This window comes from Gavialis gangeticus, unplaced genomic scaffold, assembly GCF_001723915.1.
Source record: "Gavialis gangeticus isolate Ggan-Ray unplaced genomic scaffold, GavGan_comp1, whole genome shotgun sequence".
Classification (NCBI taxonomy): Eukaryota; Metazoa; Chordata; order Crocodylia; family Gavialidae; genus Gavialis; species Gavialis gangeticus.
Genome location: NW_017729014.1, coordinates 9713653 through 9730240, shown reverse-complemented (window position 1 = coordinate 9730240; position 16588 = coordinate 9713653). Strand labels below are relative to the sequence as shown.

General features: G+C 40.8%; 1 protein-coding gene across 3 annotated transcripts in view; it reads right to left on the bottom strand.

The window, feature by feature from the left end:
• Positions 1-514: 514 nt before the first annotated feature.
• Positions 515-16588, bottom strand: part of LOC109293656 (solute carrier family 35 member E2-like) — an 18025-nt gene continuing 1951 nt past the window's right edge. The window contains exons 2-11 of one of the 3 annotated variants that reach the window (XM_019511703.1): positions 15763-15907; positions 10252-10362; positions 9836-10026; positions 8966-9101; positions 8048-8175; positions 7130-7250; positions 4717-4770; positions 3915-3987; positions 2553-2698; positions 515-1827 (exon numbers count right to left, since the gene is read on the bottom strand). In XM_019511703.1, coding sequence (XP_019367248.1) covers positions 1590-1827; positions 2553-2698; positions 3915-3987; positions 4717-4770; positions 7130-7250; positions 8048-8175; positions 8966-9101; positions 9836-10026; positions 10252-10310 — 1146 coding nt within the window. In that variant the 5' untranslated portion in view covers positions 10311-10362; positions 15763-15907 and the 3' untranslated portion in view covers positions 515-1589. Of the gene's footprint in view, positions 1828-2552; positions 2699-3914; positions 3988-4716; positions 4771-7129; positions 7251-8047; positions 8176-8965; positions 9102-9835; positions 10363-15762; positions 16558-16588 lie in introns of those variants that run through there. The other 2 variants (XM_019511702.1, XM_019511701.1) reach the window with 2 other exon arrangements.

Genomic DNA, 16588 nt, shown 5'->3' with positions numbered 1-16588 from the left:
CTTTCCAAGAGGCTATTTACAATTTGTCCTTTCCTAGAGAATCACTTGATCTGTGCCTCTGCTGTCAATCTGTCACAGGGGTGGGCAATTATTTTGGGTGGAGGGCTACTTACTTTGACAAGCCATCAAGGGCCACATGACAGGCAGCCAGGAGCGGATAAATATTAATTTTCTAAATTTTTTAGGGGCCCCATGGGCCAGATAGAAGGGTCTGGCAGGCCGCATCCAGCCCCTGGGCTGCATTTTGCCCACCCCAATCTATCATATTTCAGGCAAGAAATAACAACTAAACAAGAAGGTCTTAATTCTGTTGTAGGATTCTTCTCCCATAATTCTCCTGTAATTTGTTTATAATGACTGTAATATTACAGATTTTTTTCACGTAAACACTTATTTTCTTCATATAAAGTGACATTTTTAAAAGGCGATGTCAGAAAGGAAAAGGCAGCAGCTTTCCCCACGCTCCTTCTTCAACCACTGCACCATGCTAAATTAAACAAACTGTTAAAATCCACAGATGCCAGGGCAGTTTTATTTTAGAATTAAAACTTTTCCTCCCCCCTTCCCCCCACCAAACACACATCTTCTCTGGTTGTATCAAAAATGTCCATAGCAAACAGGTCTCTTCACAGGAGATGCTCAGATAACTGCACACACCATGACAGGCCAAAGACTGACTTTAACCCTGAGTTTCTTAAAGGTAGTATGTATTTATTTCACCCCTAGAAAATTGTAGGCATTAGTCCCTCTCCTATCTCAGGATTTTTATAGTTAATTATATTCCAGAGGAAATGTATATTGTTATAATGGAAGTGCTGATGTTGCCTTATTTATTATTGCAGTTTCCAGTAGTTTTTGCCTGATAGTAACAGCTCATGTGTGTCAAGTCCTATGTTGCAGCAAGGGAGTGTGTGCATGTCTGGGTTTCAGTTTCACAAGTTGTATCAATGCTACAAGTAACCAGAAAAGCTGCAATGCTCCAATTGTTACAATTTGAGCAGAAAACCACAGATTTTCTTTGCTGGTTTATGCAGAGAACTAGCTCCTCACCACTATTCTTGTCTTTGCGACTACGTCCTTCACTTCCACCCATGGGTGTGGAGTCATCCTGCAGCTTTGCACCACACCACAGCCTACCAATTCACCCAGCGCAGGACGCTCAAAATAGCTGCGAATAGGGACATTCTGCTCTGCAGCAGTTTCATTCCACTGCAAGCAAGCAGAAGACAGTGAGGAGTCATGTTTTCACATTACCACAGTGGACCAGGGCACAAGTAACTTTCCCATACAACACTGAAGTTTTATCTCCAAGATAGTCTTGTGTTTTATTAGCAGAGTCAAGAAAAGAGCCTGAAGCCAGTATTTATGACACTACGACTTTGGGTCTTCAGCTCTTGACGTCAGTTGCTCAGTAAAAAAGGACTTCCTAGATTCTTTTCCCTTCTTTTCTGCTTCAAGTCCATCTCTTCACCTGCTGCAGACTCAAAAGAAACCAACCACTGTCAACTGCTGGAGTAGCAGCCATTTAAGAAGGAGCTCCTTTGAGTTACACTGGGTTGGAAGAAGTAAGGGCCATATCAACTATATGGCTATATCTCCTTGGAAATCAGTGGCTCAGCATCTTCAGCTGTTCTTTGTGTAGTTTGTGGGGCTGTTGCTGCCGCCAGGCTTTGGATAGTTTCTTGCTGATGCTGCTTCGCCTTGTTATATAGCAGGACTCCAATTGTTACTAGAACAGTTCCAATGGCTGAGAGACTTGTGATTTTGTTACTGAACACAATAATACTTAGCCAGATTGACAACGCATGCTTCACAGTACTAGCAACACTGAAACAAAACAAAATCAGTAAGGGACTGAAAGCTTTGAAATTTCCCACATGTAAAACTTGCCAACCTGTTCCAGCATGCATTATCTTTGCAGAAACCCAGATTCTGCTTTTCCTATATGGGCTAATCAGAGTGAGTGTGAGGTGGTGCAAGCAGCACTTCACTTGTAAGCAAGAACAGGTCTGCATAATAGACCTATGTGGGAATTAAATTTGCTTTTAAAAGTGGGGGCAAGGGGAAGTTAAACAAGACTGCAGCAGAATCCTATGTTCTCCACTGTCTAATCCATCCACTTAAGTGGTCCTACTAGAAAATAAATAGCATTCCATTTTAAAACACTGGTAAGCAGTTGTAAATATACCTACCTGATGCTGCTATTAATGCAAAATGAGGCTAAGAACTGTGCAGAACAGTCCCGCCGTGTAATATTATGGGCCAAATCCCACCCTTCTTGCACACAAGAACAGTAGTACAGTTGTCTACATTGGAGCTACAGACACAAAGGAAGTACAGGAGTGGTCCATGCTTGCATGCAGGATCTTGAGGGTTGAATTAGATGAGGGGGCTGGACTAGATGACCTCCTGAGGTCCCTTCCAACACTTATTTTCTATGATTTTACAGGGCATTTCATGACTCTGAAGTACAGGTAAAGCAACTTTCCAATCAGTTCCTCATTTGAGCTAATCTGAGCAATGAAAGAATAATATGGAAGTTATAGTGGTACCTGAAAGTGACAGGAGAAATTTTTCCCATCAAAGCATAAGCTGTGACGCTCTGAAGATGAAACAAGATTCCATCTATTAGGAGCAGTACAATGACATCCTGGTTATAACTGAAACTTCTTCCACTTTTCCCAACCACTGGCACATCCTAAAGCCAAAAAAAGGAAGATTTTAAGAGCACAGCTTACAGAAACATCTACACTGTCAAGTAATTTTCATAGATTTCATAGACATTTTCCCTGCCTATTGGTGGCATCTCCTTAGTACTGGAAATACCCAGGAATACTTAATCCAGACTTCAGAAGCCTGAACTGGAATTTTTTTTAAACCCTTTGAGATTTCTCTTCTCTCTGAAAAAAATGAGAGCCCAAATCTGTTTTCTTCAGACCTTCCATCACATCATTTAATCCTGTGTGAACATTTAAAAAAGGAAGTGGCACACACAGCAAGATACTTCTCTTAATTGCCCACCATGGTTAGAGCACTGTGTCACTCACATTGATTAGGAAAGATTCAGTTTTGTCATGTCATTTGAGAGAAGCAGCTGTGCTAGCCCATTTGGAATATACCGAATCCATAATTCACCCTCAACAGAACACACTGGGCTTTGAGTTAGTATCTAAACTCGTCCCGCTCATCCCCTTGCTAGGGCTTCTAGCAGAAGCATCATAACTCAGGACTGATCTGTTCTGACTCAGTCATACGGGCAAGTGCTGCAGTGGGACATCTTTTGAAACGATCTCTAATGCAGTTAATAAGGTTGCGATAATTGCTTTTGGCTTCTCTATCATACAGAAGAGAACAGGACAAGATTACTGCCATCCCAACATTTTCTCCACACCATATAATATGTGAATGTATGGTTTCTTTATGGTTGTAAGTCAAATTTTTCTTTTTCTGCATTTGGTTTGTGCAGCTTAGTACTTGGAACACAGAACCTGGAGACAGGAAACCAAGAGTCCTAATTCCCTCTCTGACACAAACCAGCCAGAAGACGATATCGCAGTTTCCCCTCTCATAACAGACTGTCAAGTATCCTATGAATACAGTCAATATCAAAAAGGCTAGCAAGAACACAGGACTAATTTTTTTAAGTTACTTTGAAGGCCAAATGAAACAATGACTTGTTCCTTATATCTTGAAACCAACGTCAGGTTTTTTTTTGGTTTGTTTGTCAAATCATGCTTGCATGAAACTGTTTCTTGAAACACCCTTTCTCAGCCTCTTAAAACATCACCAGCCACACACAGGATGAAGTGCATGCCAGCATGATTTTAAAGAATAGGAAAGGTAAACTGAAAGTAAGTCATCTGCTCACAGGTCAAAAGGAAAAACACACAGCATTGTTAGCTAATGAAAGTTACCATGAAAAATATCCACGCTGGAATTAGCATAATGACTGCTGCAGCACTGGTGTAGAACTGAAGCTCTGGGGCTCTATAAAGAGAGACAGACCATTAAAAAAAATGAACGTTTTCAAAAGTTATCACTTAGTTATTGTCAAAGAGCTGTATTGAATTTGCATCAATGGCTCAGCACAGACACCTTAGTGCTTAAAACCATTTTTAGAAAAAAATCAGCTAAAAAGCCTGATGAAAGACACAAAAGACTCTTAATAGAGCTAAGAGTTTGCTCTCCCTGAATCCTGAATTTATCAAAACAGATGCTTTCAAAGGTTCCAGTGGTTCCTACCAATACAGGATTTATTGAATGTTTAAAAAAATGTTTTTAAAGCTAATGATTGTGAACAAGAACGATATAGTGTGATATTTAACTAGTGGTTCAAGGGTTCTGTAGTTCAAGTATGGAAAAAACCTTTTGGGACTGTAGCAACTTTAAAAGGAGTGGCATGCTGTCAGTCATGGGCAGAACAGGGAGTTTCTTTAGCATTAGACAACTGCCATTTTGGATATCTTAAAGGAATTTTAGATTATCATCTCTTACACACTAATGGTTATGGTTTGGGTTTTTGGTTTTGTTTGTGGAAGACTAACTGCTTCTATTTCTGACATAAAATTGTTTAATATTGATATGGCACAGCTGTTATCAGAAGCTGTGAAGCAAGACAGAGGCCCTGTCCCAGTCCTACTAACTCTGAAAACCTGGTTTCCTGATGCTCCCCACGGCCCTTCTCCAAAAGGTATATTTGAAGCAACAAATACTTACGAAAAGCGATACTTGTCTCCACTGAGCAGCTTTTTGGAAAAAACATTCTGCAGACTGGGAAAAGAAAAGCAAGAAGTTTACCTGTAGATACTGCTTATAGTGAATATATGAAACTATGAACTTAATAATATCCTGTGACAGAAAGTGAGCTTTTCTATACAACTCCGGCCAACAGCTGCCTTTTCTACACCAGTGGTTCTCAATCTTTTTAAACTCGAGGCACCTTTCAACAAACTCAAGGCACCCCTCACAAGATGCCAGCTCTTAGTTCTCACTCAGTCTCTCTCAATGACTACAAAATAATACTAGCGCAATTATTCTGTTGCAAAACTTGAAAAAAAAACACCGGTCAATGTTTTTAATGCTATGGATTCCTATTTGAAAACTCAGGGATTATTTTGTGAATTGTGTTTCCACACCTAACAGTGCTAATATTGCTGAAAGGATCTCAAGACACCCCCAGCAGTACAGCACGCTGGTTGAGAATCGGTGGTCTGCACAGTCCTTCATGGGTTTAAATAGAATAGAAAAGGCGGTCTTAGAGGCAGAGTATATTCTTTTCTTATATGTCTCATTAACATGGCTGCCCTATAAACACACTGCAGAATGTTTTGTTCACCCATTTTACAAGCAATTTGTTTTAAGTTTCCCATTTTATAAATAGCATGCGATTCACTATTGATACTTTCATTTCTTTTTCTTTCTTTTTTTAAGTTTGAAGTGAGACCAGTATAGAAAGCAACATGAAATGCCATACTCCTATTTAGGAAACAAATCAGAATTTGAAACATTCAGAATGAAGATGAAAGGGTATCAGGTTAGTATGTGGTCTAATAACTGTATTTCTTGTTCTTCAAGTAGCTAAATTTCAGGTTTGTACTTTACTTTTTAGATTAATATACATTAAGCATTATTCTGTTTGGTAATTCTCTCTTAAGTTTATCTGAATCTAAAAGTGTCAGTTACCTTTTCTCTGCATCACCTCACTGACTGTAACTTTCAGAAACAGAATCCTTTTAAAATTAGTATTTGGTATTTTAAATGGAAACACGTTTGCTATTTAAGGAGCTTGACTGGGAAACTGAAGTATTGGTTTTCTTTTTCCACTCAACTCCCCTCTAAAGCAATTAATTAATTAGAAATTAATACAAACACAGCATATCCAGCCTGTGACGATGCAAAAGGGCATGTAGAAAAAATGGTGCAAGGACATTTGAGCTGCAATGCACTGTAAGTTGCCAAAAGCAAAGAGGCTGCACCCAATTTCCATATACATTATTTCATAAAAATACATATGCATCCAGGCTTCTTTCATGCCTTATTTTGCATTTTTCCTGAGAGATGAAGAGAACTGATTTGAAAGAGACCTGATTTAATCACTGCCTGGCAGTCTGTGTTCCCTTACATCTGGCTAGTGGCAAAGTACAAACAATCACACCGAAGAGAATGGAGAGCAAAGCTCAAGATCACCCAGTAGACCTATTTTGTTTTCAGGGGAGGCTTTGGACCCCTAACAAAGTCCATAGGCAGAACTTCTAGAGGGAATGAGAAACTGGAGCTGAACACCAATGCCACTGTACTCCAAGAGCAGGAAACAATAATGCCCCCCCCCCCATAAATGAGTTTGAGTCACAGGAATGGGATTTATAAACTAAAGAGTCTCAACAGTTTATCTAGTACCATATTTATTAAGATAATCTCTTGCCTTGAACATATTAAAACATCACAAAGCCTCTTTTTGGTAGAGCTCATTCTGTTTACTTAGAAATCAGATATGATATGGCTTAGTATCAAGAGAAAAGTGTACCCCCAGAAGTGCATTACAATATCATGCCCTTTGGATCACTTTGAATCTGAACCAAGACAATAATGATTTACACTGGCTGTTGTTTTTGTCTTTCACGTGTGATCCAACTCCCAAATCATTGTTAATGTTGCCTATTAAAATCTTATCCTAATGTTCTAGCTTCAGTTACCTTCTTAGTGTTATTAAAACATGTATTTGCTTAACCGTAATTTTAGAGTCACTAGCACTCTTCAAAAATTCACAAACACTAACATACTTATATTTTTGGTGTTTCAAGATGTCATTTTTTGCCACCAGTCACAACCAATTTGCATACTGATAACTCTAGTAAGTGGCTTATGGCATGGCATAGGTTCTGGATCACGGTAAGTACACATGGATTTTACGAGTACCGGAGTTCTTTAACCACTGTGTGCTGACATGTATGGTGTTCCCATATCCAAGATAAAACACATTTTCTATTAGTATACTTCTCTCCGTAGCAAAAATGAAAACACTGCACATTAAGCACAACCTGGACAAGACAGCTCTAGAACGCAAGATGGCTTAGTTTACCAAATAACTACAACTTTTTATTGTGCACATGCAATCTCCCTCACACCTTACCAATCCATGATGTTAGTCGACAAAGCTGCTGAAAAACCCAGAATGTTGAAGCTGAGTTCTGTGGCTGTACATAAAGCTAGTCCGCCCATGACTGGGATGAGAGACAGATTGACCAGCAATCCTGTGAGTAGAAAGAAGATTTAAACACTGGACTTTACATTGCCATACTTCCATTGCCCCACATCGCATCGCTTGTGATTAGGAAAGAAATTGGTCAACTCCAGGTCAACTTTTCTAGTAAAAAAAAAAATACTTTTAATTTCATAAGTGTGGATTTTGTTACACTTCAGTCATAAAAGATTATAGACAAACTGCTGAACAGCACTTAAAAGATCATCTGATTCACCAGCACACTTGATCTAAAAAGAAAAATGACAGGTGACCTCCCTAGTCTTGACTTTCTTGTCAGTCATCAACTCGCCACCTGTCCTGTGGCTTTGCTAAACCTGCCTCCTCCTGGCTTGTATCAGCACTCTGCACCTCTGACTTCAAGTCACAAAGAGTGCAGATGACTGAGCAGGTGTGAGGTCTCCTTCAGGAAAGAGACGGATGCAACTACAATTCAGCGGGAATCTAAGGAATGATGCGGGAGGCCATTTCTGTGCATCAGCTTCAGGCTGGAGGCAGTCAAGATGCCAGAAACCTAAAATGTAAGTCACATTAGCAGCTTGCCTTCAGAGCTGGAACATGCACATCATTTCATTTAAGGGTCTAACATCGGGACACTAGTTTCTTGCCAGAAGAAAAGTATCCAACTAACACCATCCTTCTACAAATTACTTTATTGTTTCTTGCTAGTTCCATTTACAATTCAGGCTTTTTCAATATGAATGATATTTCCAACTGATCTAAACATGGAACATGCTCAAAACCATTTTTTTTTTTGTCAAAGGCAAAGCAATGGAATAAAACACTTACCAGTATATTCTCCTAAAATCATCCGAGACATGATAACAGTAAAAATAGGTGCAGAGCTTTTAACTGTTTCAGCAAATGAAACAGCCACATTTTTCAGGCTGACCAGCCCTAAAACTACTGTTGCAAACCTGGGGGTGGGGAGGAAAAAAGACCCATTAAGTCCAGCAGAAAATAAAGCAATGCTTTAAAAAGCTGATTTTAGGTTAGGCATTTATTATACGTAGTTACTGCAGCCTAATTCTTTTCTACACAGGTTTTTACTACAGGACCTAAATGTCTGCTACATGTCTAGCCCTTTCTTTAATCAGAAAGCTAGTTACCCTTTAAAAATAATGCTGCAGGACTTGGTTACAAAATAGATCCTTCCAGTTTAGTAAAAACATTCTTAATGCACTTTGGTTTTGCGGTGTAGAAAAGCAAGCCACGCTTTATTTTAACCCCATCCAAGTCTGCAGTACATGTTCTCTTCTAAAAGGTGTGTATTTGAAAATAAAATGTAAATTAATAGCTGATACTACACATTTAATAGAGTTTGCTGGGAAAGGGTAACGTGACACATCATACCACAATAATTAGTAATGACCAAACATCTAGCAGTTTTAAATAAGAATAAAATATCAGTCTTAGAAGGAAGAAATGTCATTAAAAAAAGAAAGAAGAAGAGAGGGATATATTTAAGATAAAGGACCTAAAAGTCATAGTGAGTGGAGCATGTTCCAAAAGACTTCATGTCAGAAGAAAGCAAGTAATATTTAAGAAAAGTGATTAAAGAATAAATCATGAGATTCTGAAAGATTCAGAACAGTTGGCACTAACTGTGCTCTCCAATCTTTTCTGTGGACAGAAGGGATCATGGACGCAAACACATATAGTGATATTATACTTCAGACAACCCGCTGGGAAGGTTCAACCATTTACCTCATCAGTCCAACAAACAGCATTATCATGATGAAATTGGGTGGGTAAGAGATACGTGTCTTGTGCTGATACAAACAGCACGGTACAAACATTTTTACACAGCCAATGAAGGTGGTTGAGAGCATTTGAACAGCACCTGAAGAAAGATGGGAAATCAAGACCGGTCAGAAGATGACTAGAGTATCAAGCTATCTCAAAGTATGATGCACATTTTTCATTAGAGGCCACTGGAGTTAGACATGGCCGGTAAACGGGCAGCTTCATAAAATGCTGATCAAAGCCCTGTCCTTCTGCATCTACCCTCGGTGTGGCAGATGAGACAAAAGGTGGCAAGATAACTACAGGCATTAAAAAACATGGCTCCATTAGAGAAACTCCCTTCTTCAAAAAACAACAAAACCGGTAGATAAAAACAGCTGCTGTCCAGGTTCATATGAGGACTAAGAACTTTTGCAATTCAGCAACACTTTGGTCTCTTGGGCCTCTAGAGGTTCAAACATTACAAACAATGTATTAAAAAATAGACTTTAATTTGAGAGAGAGAAAACCACTGTCTTACCACATACTAGAGCAAGCAGAAAAATCAGGCACATTTTTGTCTACATTTACCCTTGAAGTAGTCTACGCAGATTACCTTGCAGTTCAATCCCCATAGCACCTCTGTAAAAGAGCTTTTATTCCATTTTACAGAGAGGGTAACCCAGGATGGGAGTCCCTGTCGGTGCTGAAAATGGGACTCCCAAGTTCCCAATTCCAATCCTGTTGCTCTGACTGCTTAACTGTCTTTCTTACACCACAGAAACCACCTATTACATTACTTCAATGGCAAACATTTTATTGCAACTGAGTTCTTAAATGAAAACCAGTTACCTAGCATGCTGGGCTCTCCCTCCAGCAGTGAAAGTATGTACTTGTTAAGGAAGAGCGTGCAGAAGCTGAAGAAAAACCACAAGGTGAGGTAGATGAGAGCGTGGGAATTCCAGATGCCCAAGTCCGACTCAATGACGGTGGTCTCCGTGATAGTGATTTTCAGTACGTTCTCCTCCGGTACGCTGTCACTCCTGGCAATTACAAATTTCTCACTCCGATTAGCAAAGAGGGAGTCCAACGGAAACAATGCCTTCCCCTTTGGCTTCTCTTCAAGAAGGGGTGGATCAGAGTCCTCCAGAGTCTGAGTGCTCGTTACAGTCGACATGCCGATGTTCAGAGACTACTGTTCAGACTGAATAAAAAACGCAACATTGACTTTGTCTAGAGCTTCACAAGGAAACAAAAATAAATCTCACATGGTTATTCTTTCAGTTCCGTTGGTCCATAAAAGTGTATCTGGTCCTCCAACCAACATCTTGTTTAAAAATAAAACTTCAAATGCTTCTTCCTGCAGTCTGTTGACCTTTCTGCCAAAAATGAAAAAAAAATAAAGCAAAGGAGTTCTTCACTACTTAATGTCATTTTAAAATATTCATGGCATAGAAATGCCATGTTTCATTTGCAGTTTATGAAGGAGACAAAGATTTGCATTTGTTGCATTGCTTAAGACGTACATTTCTACTTGTTAATGTGATCATAACATGCCGAAGTACAGATCTGCCTCAACTCCTTTTCTATTTCGAGACAGTGCCAGTTTTAGTTTGGGCAGTGCCAAACTAAAACAAAACAGGCCTCTGGGTTCCAGAGTTCTTGCTCATATATGTATTTATTACCTTCCTCTGTAATTATTTTATTCTCATTCAACCTGCTACTTTACATTGTGTCTGGAAAATGTCTTTACAGGTCACAATTCTGTGCAGGAGTGCATTTATGGTACTATTCCCATGGTTTACACTGCCATAGCCATTTTTTTTTATGATATACAAAAATGCATAAAGCAGACAGTGCAGAAAACTACAAAGGGAGAGAGGACTTTAATCAGCTCTCAAGGAACACATGCTTTTATACTTTTTGATCTTGTAATGATATAAGCAGAACAGGAAAAGAAATTCCCAGGTGTCTGAGCCTTCTGATCATAAAACAAAGAAAAGTGGTGTGGTGAATGACGTGTAGCATGGGTACTTCAACCACACTGTAGTGTAACACAAGGAACTACAGCAATCCTTACAGTACAATTCTGGAAAAAAGAACAAACCTGGGAATACAGGTATCTAATTGTTTCTCATCTGAGGATACACTTCTGAACTGTAAAATAAAGTTGGGTGAACCTATTCTGCCACATTAGTTGCATTACAGTGTTAATGTCAAGCAATGTATCAGTTGCACAAATAGGCCCCAACATTGGTAAAAGGAGCTGAACCAGTCTGTCTTAATCAGCAACAATAAAAGCCACCTTTGGATGTTTGTCTTTGCAACTGATACCCAAAATACAGACTATCAAAAAGACAGAAGAAAATGGAATAGGTCAGACAGCAAAGGTCTTTCATTACAAGAGATTAGGGTTGCACAGCAGCAGGTTTTATAGGATTGAGCAACCTGGAAAATGCATTTTAGAATATCAGTGCCTGAGAGGACACATCACTCACTACACAGACAAAGTTACTGGCCTGTATAGAGACTGCCAAAAATAGCACTATATGGTGGAAAGTTTAACTATGGACATCTTGGCAATACTGTTACACAAGGGTGCCTCTGAACAATGGCAGCACAGTAAACGCTGCCTGGCAGGTGAACACACACAGGGGCATGCACCTCGACTGACTTGTATTGGCTAAAATGCTTACTGAAAAACTGGCCAGGGCACATATTTTATTTTCTTTGACTTTTAAAGCTAGAACTTGACCTGGACATTGCAACCCACTTCAGACACATGGATGAAGCGGTTAAGACATTTCTTTATCCCATCCAAGCAGCTGTTCATTTTGCATTGAAGTTTTCACTTCTCAGATTTTTTATTCATCTTACTTCAACAAAGCAGCAAGAAGACTGCCTCTCCCCAAGCCCTTTTCCAAGAGCAGAACAACGCGGTGTAATAGTGCACTAAGAGACAGACCTCTCCTAGGCTGCTATCAGTAGGTTCATGCTGATCCAGATATGCTTCCAGGGGGACTTAATCCCACTTATGAGCTAAAGTGTTTTTCTTAAAGGACAGATTCGTTAAGACTGCTGCAGAAGAAATTCTGTTCAAACTCAGTCCCAACGCTCTTAAGCACCCCAGTTTGCATGAGGCCAAGTAGCATAGTTAAATGGAAAGCCCCCTTTACCCTTTGCTCTAGTGTCATCGTCGGGAGCAGCCCACCACATCTTCACGCAGGCATGAAGAACAGAGCCCTGAACTAGGAGGATCCCACGACCAGAACACGAGGAGGTTCTGCAGCTGTTCAAGACAGAAAGCCACAAATGCTTGATATCTCCCCCTCGGGGGAAAAAGCTAAAAGCTTTGTGTTACACAGTAGAGGTATTCAGGCTCAATATTTATAAGGGAACCCACTGCCGTAATATCAGAGCGCCCCACTGCTGATCTGGAAGGCTCAAAGCAAACAAATGAGGAAAACGTCCCAGAGTAAGTTCAGTGCTGAAGTTCACTGATAGGAACACCTTTCCAAACAGCTCTGGCTGTTACCCGATGAATGCAAATGGCAGAACAGCCCGTTTCCCAAAGGCTTTGGGCTATTATCTGAAACCTTTTGGGGGAAAAAAAACAAAGGAGAAGGCTAAGAAACATCAGGACTTTCAGGCACCCCAGTGTACAGTGAGGATGCAGCCAGTCAAATGACTCCTCAAAGCACCCTGCAGCAGAGCAGTGAGGCATCTCATTGTTCTAGTGTGGCTGATCCAGTAAACGCTGCGGATATAGACATATATTACAACTATACTGATATCAAACGATACCAATATAAACATATAGGACATATCCAGCCAAGGACATCTGTGTTTTTTCCCCCAGGGACAAATAAGAGCAGCACAATATGTGCTGCTCCTACTTATACCCAGGGAATACCCATGCACACATGCACTGCTGTGTAGCAAGTTGTCCCAGGTGGGGTAGGGGAGGCTGGGGCCTGGAGGTCTCTGGGGCTCCAGTGGCAGGGATCTGGGATCTGGCAGCAGGGAGCCTGTCTGGCAGCTGGAGTTGGCTCCAGCTAGCTAAGCTCTGGTTTCAGGTGGTGCATACTGCCACCGCATGCATCACCCTGCTTTTTAGGTGTGGCTTTTTTTCATACCGGGATCTCCCAGTGTCAACCCCCCTTCCCCCCGCAAGCACACTGCTAATTAGCAGCATGGGAAACACCTGCACGTGCAGAGTGTGCAGCACTGCAGTCAGGTCTGCAACGCCGCATACTGGTCTGTGGTGCAGCATACCACTTGTCTGGACCCACCCTCACAGCACAACTTAAGTCTGCATAATTCTGTATCCATGCAAATGTAGCAAAACCACTGCAGCTTTAACCCTGTTTCATTCAGGTCTAAGGTAAGGCAATTAAGCAAACTTGCATCCCTAAGAGATCATACACTTGTAACAGTTACAGTGTAACAGCTGCTGCCCACCCCCAGGCAGCTGCTCCCTTTCCTTTTAAAGTGGTTAAAAAACAGAATTGTCCATATTCTCTGTATTCCCTGTATGCAAGAGAAACAAGAAATAGTGGAGGGAAGCTAAGCTGCTGCTTAGCCAAATCTCAATTGTTAACTGGTACTTGTAAATCTGAGATGTACTGTTTCTGTTCTCAAGCCTTGAGAAGCATGTCAACTACTGTATCGTATTGCCTGCATTCTCCCTGATTCAGTGAAGAATATGCTCCTAAATTCTTACACCTCAAGAGAGTCTCTTATATCAATGACCCAGGAGGCAATAAAAAATTGTTTCTACTATTAAAGCTTTTTTAGTCACTGGAACTTGCCCATATCCACACAGCTACTCAAGTGGGAGGCTTTGCAGGACTGAGCTGTAAATATATGCAGAACATGACAGCCAAAAGAAATGTGTACAAGAAATTACTTTAAAGCCCTGGGGAATAAACTGGAACAGATTATGGTAGCTGCCAAGCCAAGAGAGAGATTAAATGTCATAAAATATTTATCTTGAATATTCATAGCTGTTTAATGTACAGAAGAGCTGGACTGAGTCTCTTAAGGTCACTGCTCTGCTTACTGAACTTTACTAAAATTAGAAAAGCCAAGCTAGTGGGTTCACTGCCACGTGTAGTGTAACTATGCCCTGCTGTTGAGGACTTGATTTTAAAGGAAAAAAAAGATTTAGGAACAAAAACTAAGGAGGTTACACAGCAAAATATCTTCTTAGGGCAACATGCCTCTGAGCTTGCAAAATTAACTGAATTCTTATTGCTGCAAAATTGAGCTACTTCATTTAAATGGGATTTAGAACAATGTCAGGAGAATAAAGGAGAATAGGGGATTTCCAGCCACTCACAAATCAATCAGACTGTAGTCCCATGAAGCTATTTCTATACAGACATTAAGCTTTCAGGATATTAAACACGACACTGAAAAAAAGCCACGCTTTCTGGCCTTGAAGGTGGGTCTCAACTCAGCTCAATTTATAGTAATCCACTACTTGTCGATTCAGAACAATACTGGCAGATCTGCTAGAGGACTCTCAGTCTCTGTTACTAGGGCTGTCTTTCCACATCACACTGTTGTTTTGATCCAGCAGCAGTGCGAGAAGTAACATTTCACAGTTCCTGCTCCACAACCACTTAGAGACAATAACTGCAAAGTGCAAAACAAGAACTGTCTGGTGGAAAGGGAAACCATCACACAACAGCTAAGGGTAATAAATAAAAGCTCTCTCTACAAACTGCAGGGGAGTTAGGTTGGCAGAATGAAATCAGTGTTGGAATTTAACCAAGACCTTGGGAAAAGCAGTACAGCACTAGCGATAAGACAGGAGTGTTACCAGCACCCAGGTGCTCAAGTGCCACTGCTAGTGAAAGGAAGACTGCCACCTTTTGAATCTGCATTATCCTCCACCCGCCCCCATACACCTGGGATTCCCTTAAGTATTCTAGTGATGTACTCCAACACGACCAAAACATGCTGGGATCGTAAAGGCTGAGCTTAGCTGTGACCCATCGGCACTCACCCTATAGATTGGATGTTAAGCCAAATAGTGGCCAGAACCTGTGGTTCAAATGAACCCAGAAAATCATGTTTAAAATATTCCAGGTGTGCAGGGTTTGTAGTCATCCTTGACCTTTTCCCCCCATTTAAATAAAAATACTGCTCTTGGGTTCCTACTTTTAAATTAAAACACTCCTGAATATTTACTGTACTTCCCCAAATCCAAGACAAGGTGCCCCCATATCAGCATGGAGTGCGGGGGAAGCAACACCTTAGATTCAAGTACCAGCCTGAAGCAGGCTCAAGACCAAAGCCAGAGCTGAGCTGCTGCCTGCCCCACGCTGGGACGGCTTGTTTGGCAGGGGAGGGAGCTCACAGCAAGGGGAGCTGGGGGAGTCTGAAGGGAAAGGGGGTCTGGCCCCTTGCCTCCCACCACAGCAGTGGGGAGGGACAAAATGAAGACAAACTTCCTCTAATTCAATTCTATACATGGCAATTTATAATTTTCCACCTACAGAATCTAATTATTAGGGGAGGTCCTCTAAAATTCAAAGTGGTCTTGGATTTGGGTGAATACAACAGAATGAAAGGTATTTTCACAGCCTTCCTAACACTGCCATAATGCTACAGTAACACAAGCAATGAAATAAAATGAGGCTTTCGACCTCAGCAACATTTTTACGCCCTATTTCATATCATTCATTAAAGAGTATGACATTCAGTAAAGGTTCCCACTATCAATAAAACAAGAGAAAAAAAAGTATGCATGTACCCCCAAAATTACTGACCTGCTGCCTTCAATTGACCGGAAAGTCTTAAATTGGCTGAAACAGTTCCCCCATCTGGGATTAATTCAGTCTTCCTCCTTTGGTACCAACCAGCGGCTGACGTTCATCAATAGATGAAAACGTGGCAGTGGCTGGGAGACTCGTCCTGTTGGATAACACATACATTAAATCTTCTGGCTCATAAAAATCAGCAGCAGGCAGCGTGCTTTTTGCTGTTCTCCATATCACCCCCTAACAGTCCAAATGAACTAAGAATAAATCACCGCACATGGAAACAAGTAAATAAATAATATCCAGTAAAAGCTTTCCACTGGCTTAAATCAATACCGAGGGTACAACAGCTAGATAAAAATCTAGCTGAAGTGTCTCTTTGCTACATATGAAAACGTCACACTTGTCAACAAGTAAAGCAGCCTCGGAGGCCCACTGCCAACAGCGGTCCGTTCACGCAGCCTTAGAAACAGCAACACTTTTGGGAGGATGTTATGGCATAAGCCCAATGTTTGTAGAAGTTGCTTTCGAGAAGGTCACAACAGGCATTTAGAGCCTAGAGCACAGCAGTTCTCCAACTGGTGAAGAAATCCGCACTTCTAGAGAAAGAGAAAATGCAGATGGGGAGCAGCAGTGCAGATGAGCAAGGCTACTGATAATTCAACCCCATTACCTATAGTTCTTTGGGGGCAGGAAAACTTCATAATAAGCCATAACGCTGCACATTAATGCAACTGGCCAGGGCTATGGCAACTTAATCAATTGGTCTCAAGTAGAGCTGATATAGCAGCACAATCTTCCAACAAACTTAAAAAAAAAAAAAAAAAAAAAAAAA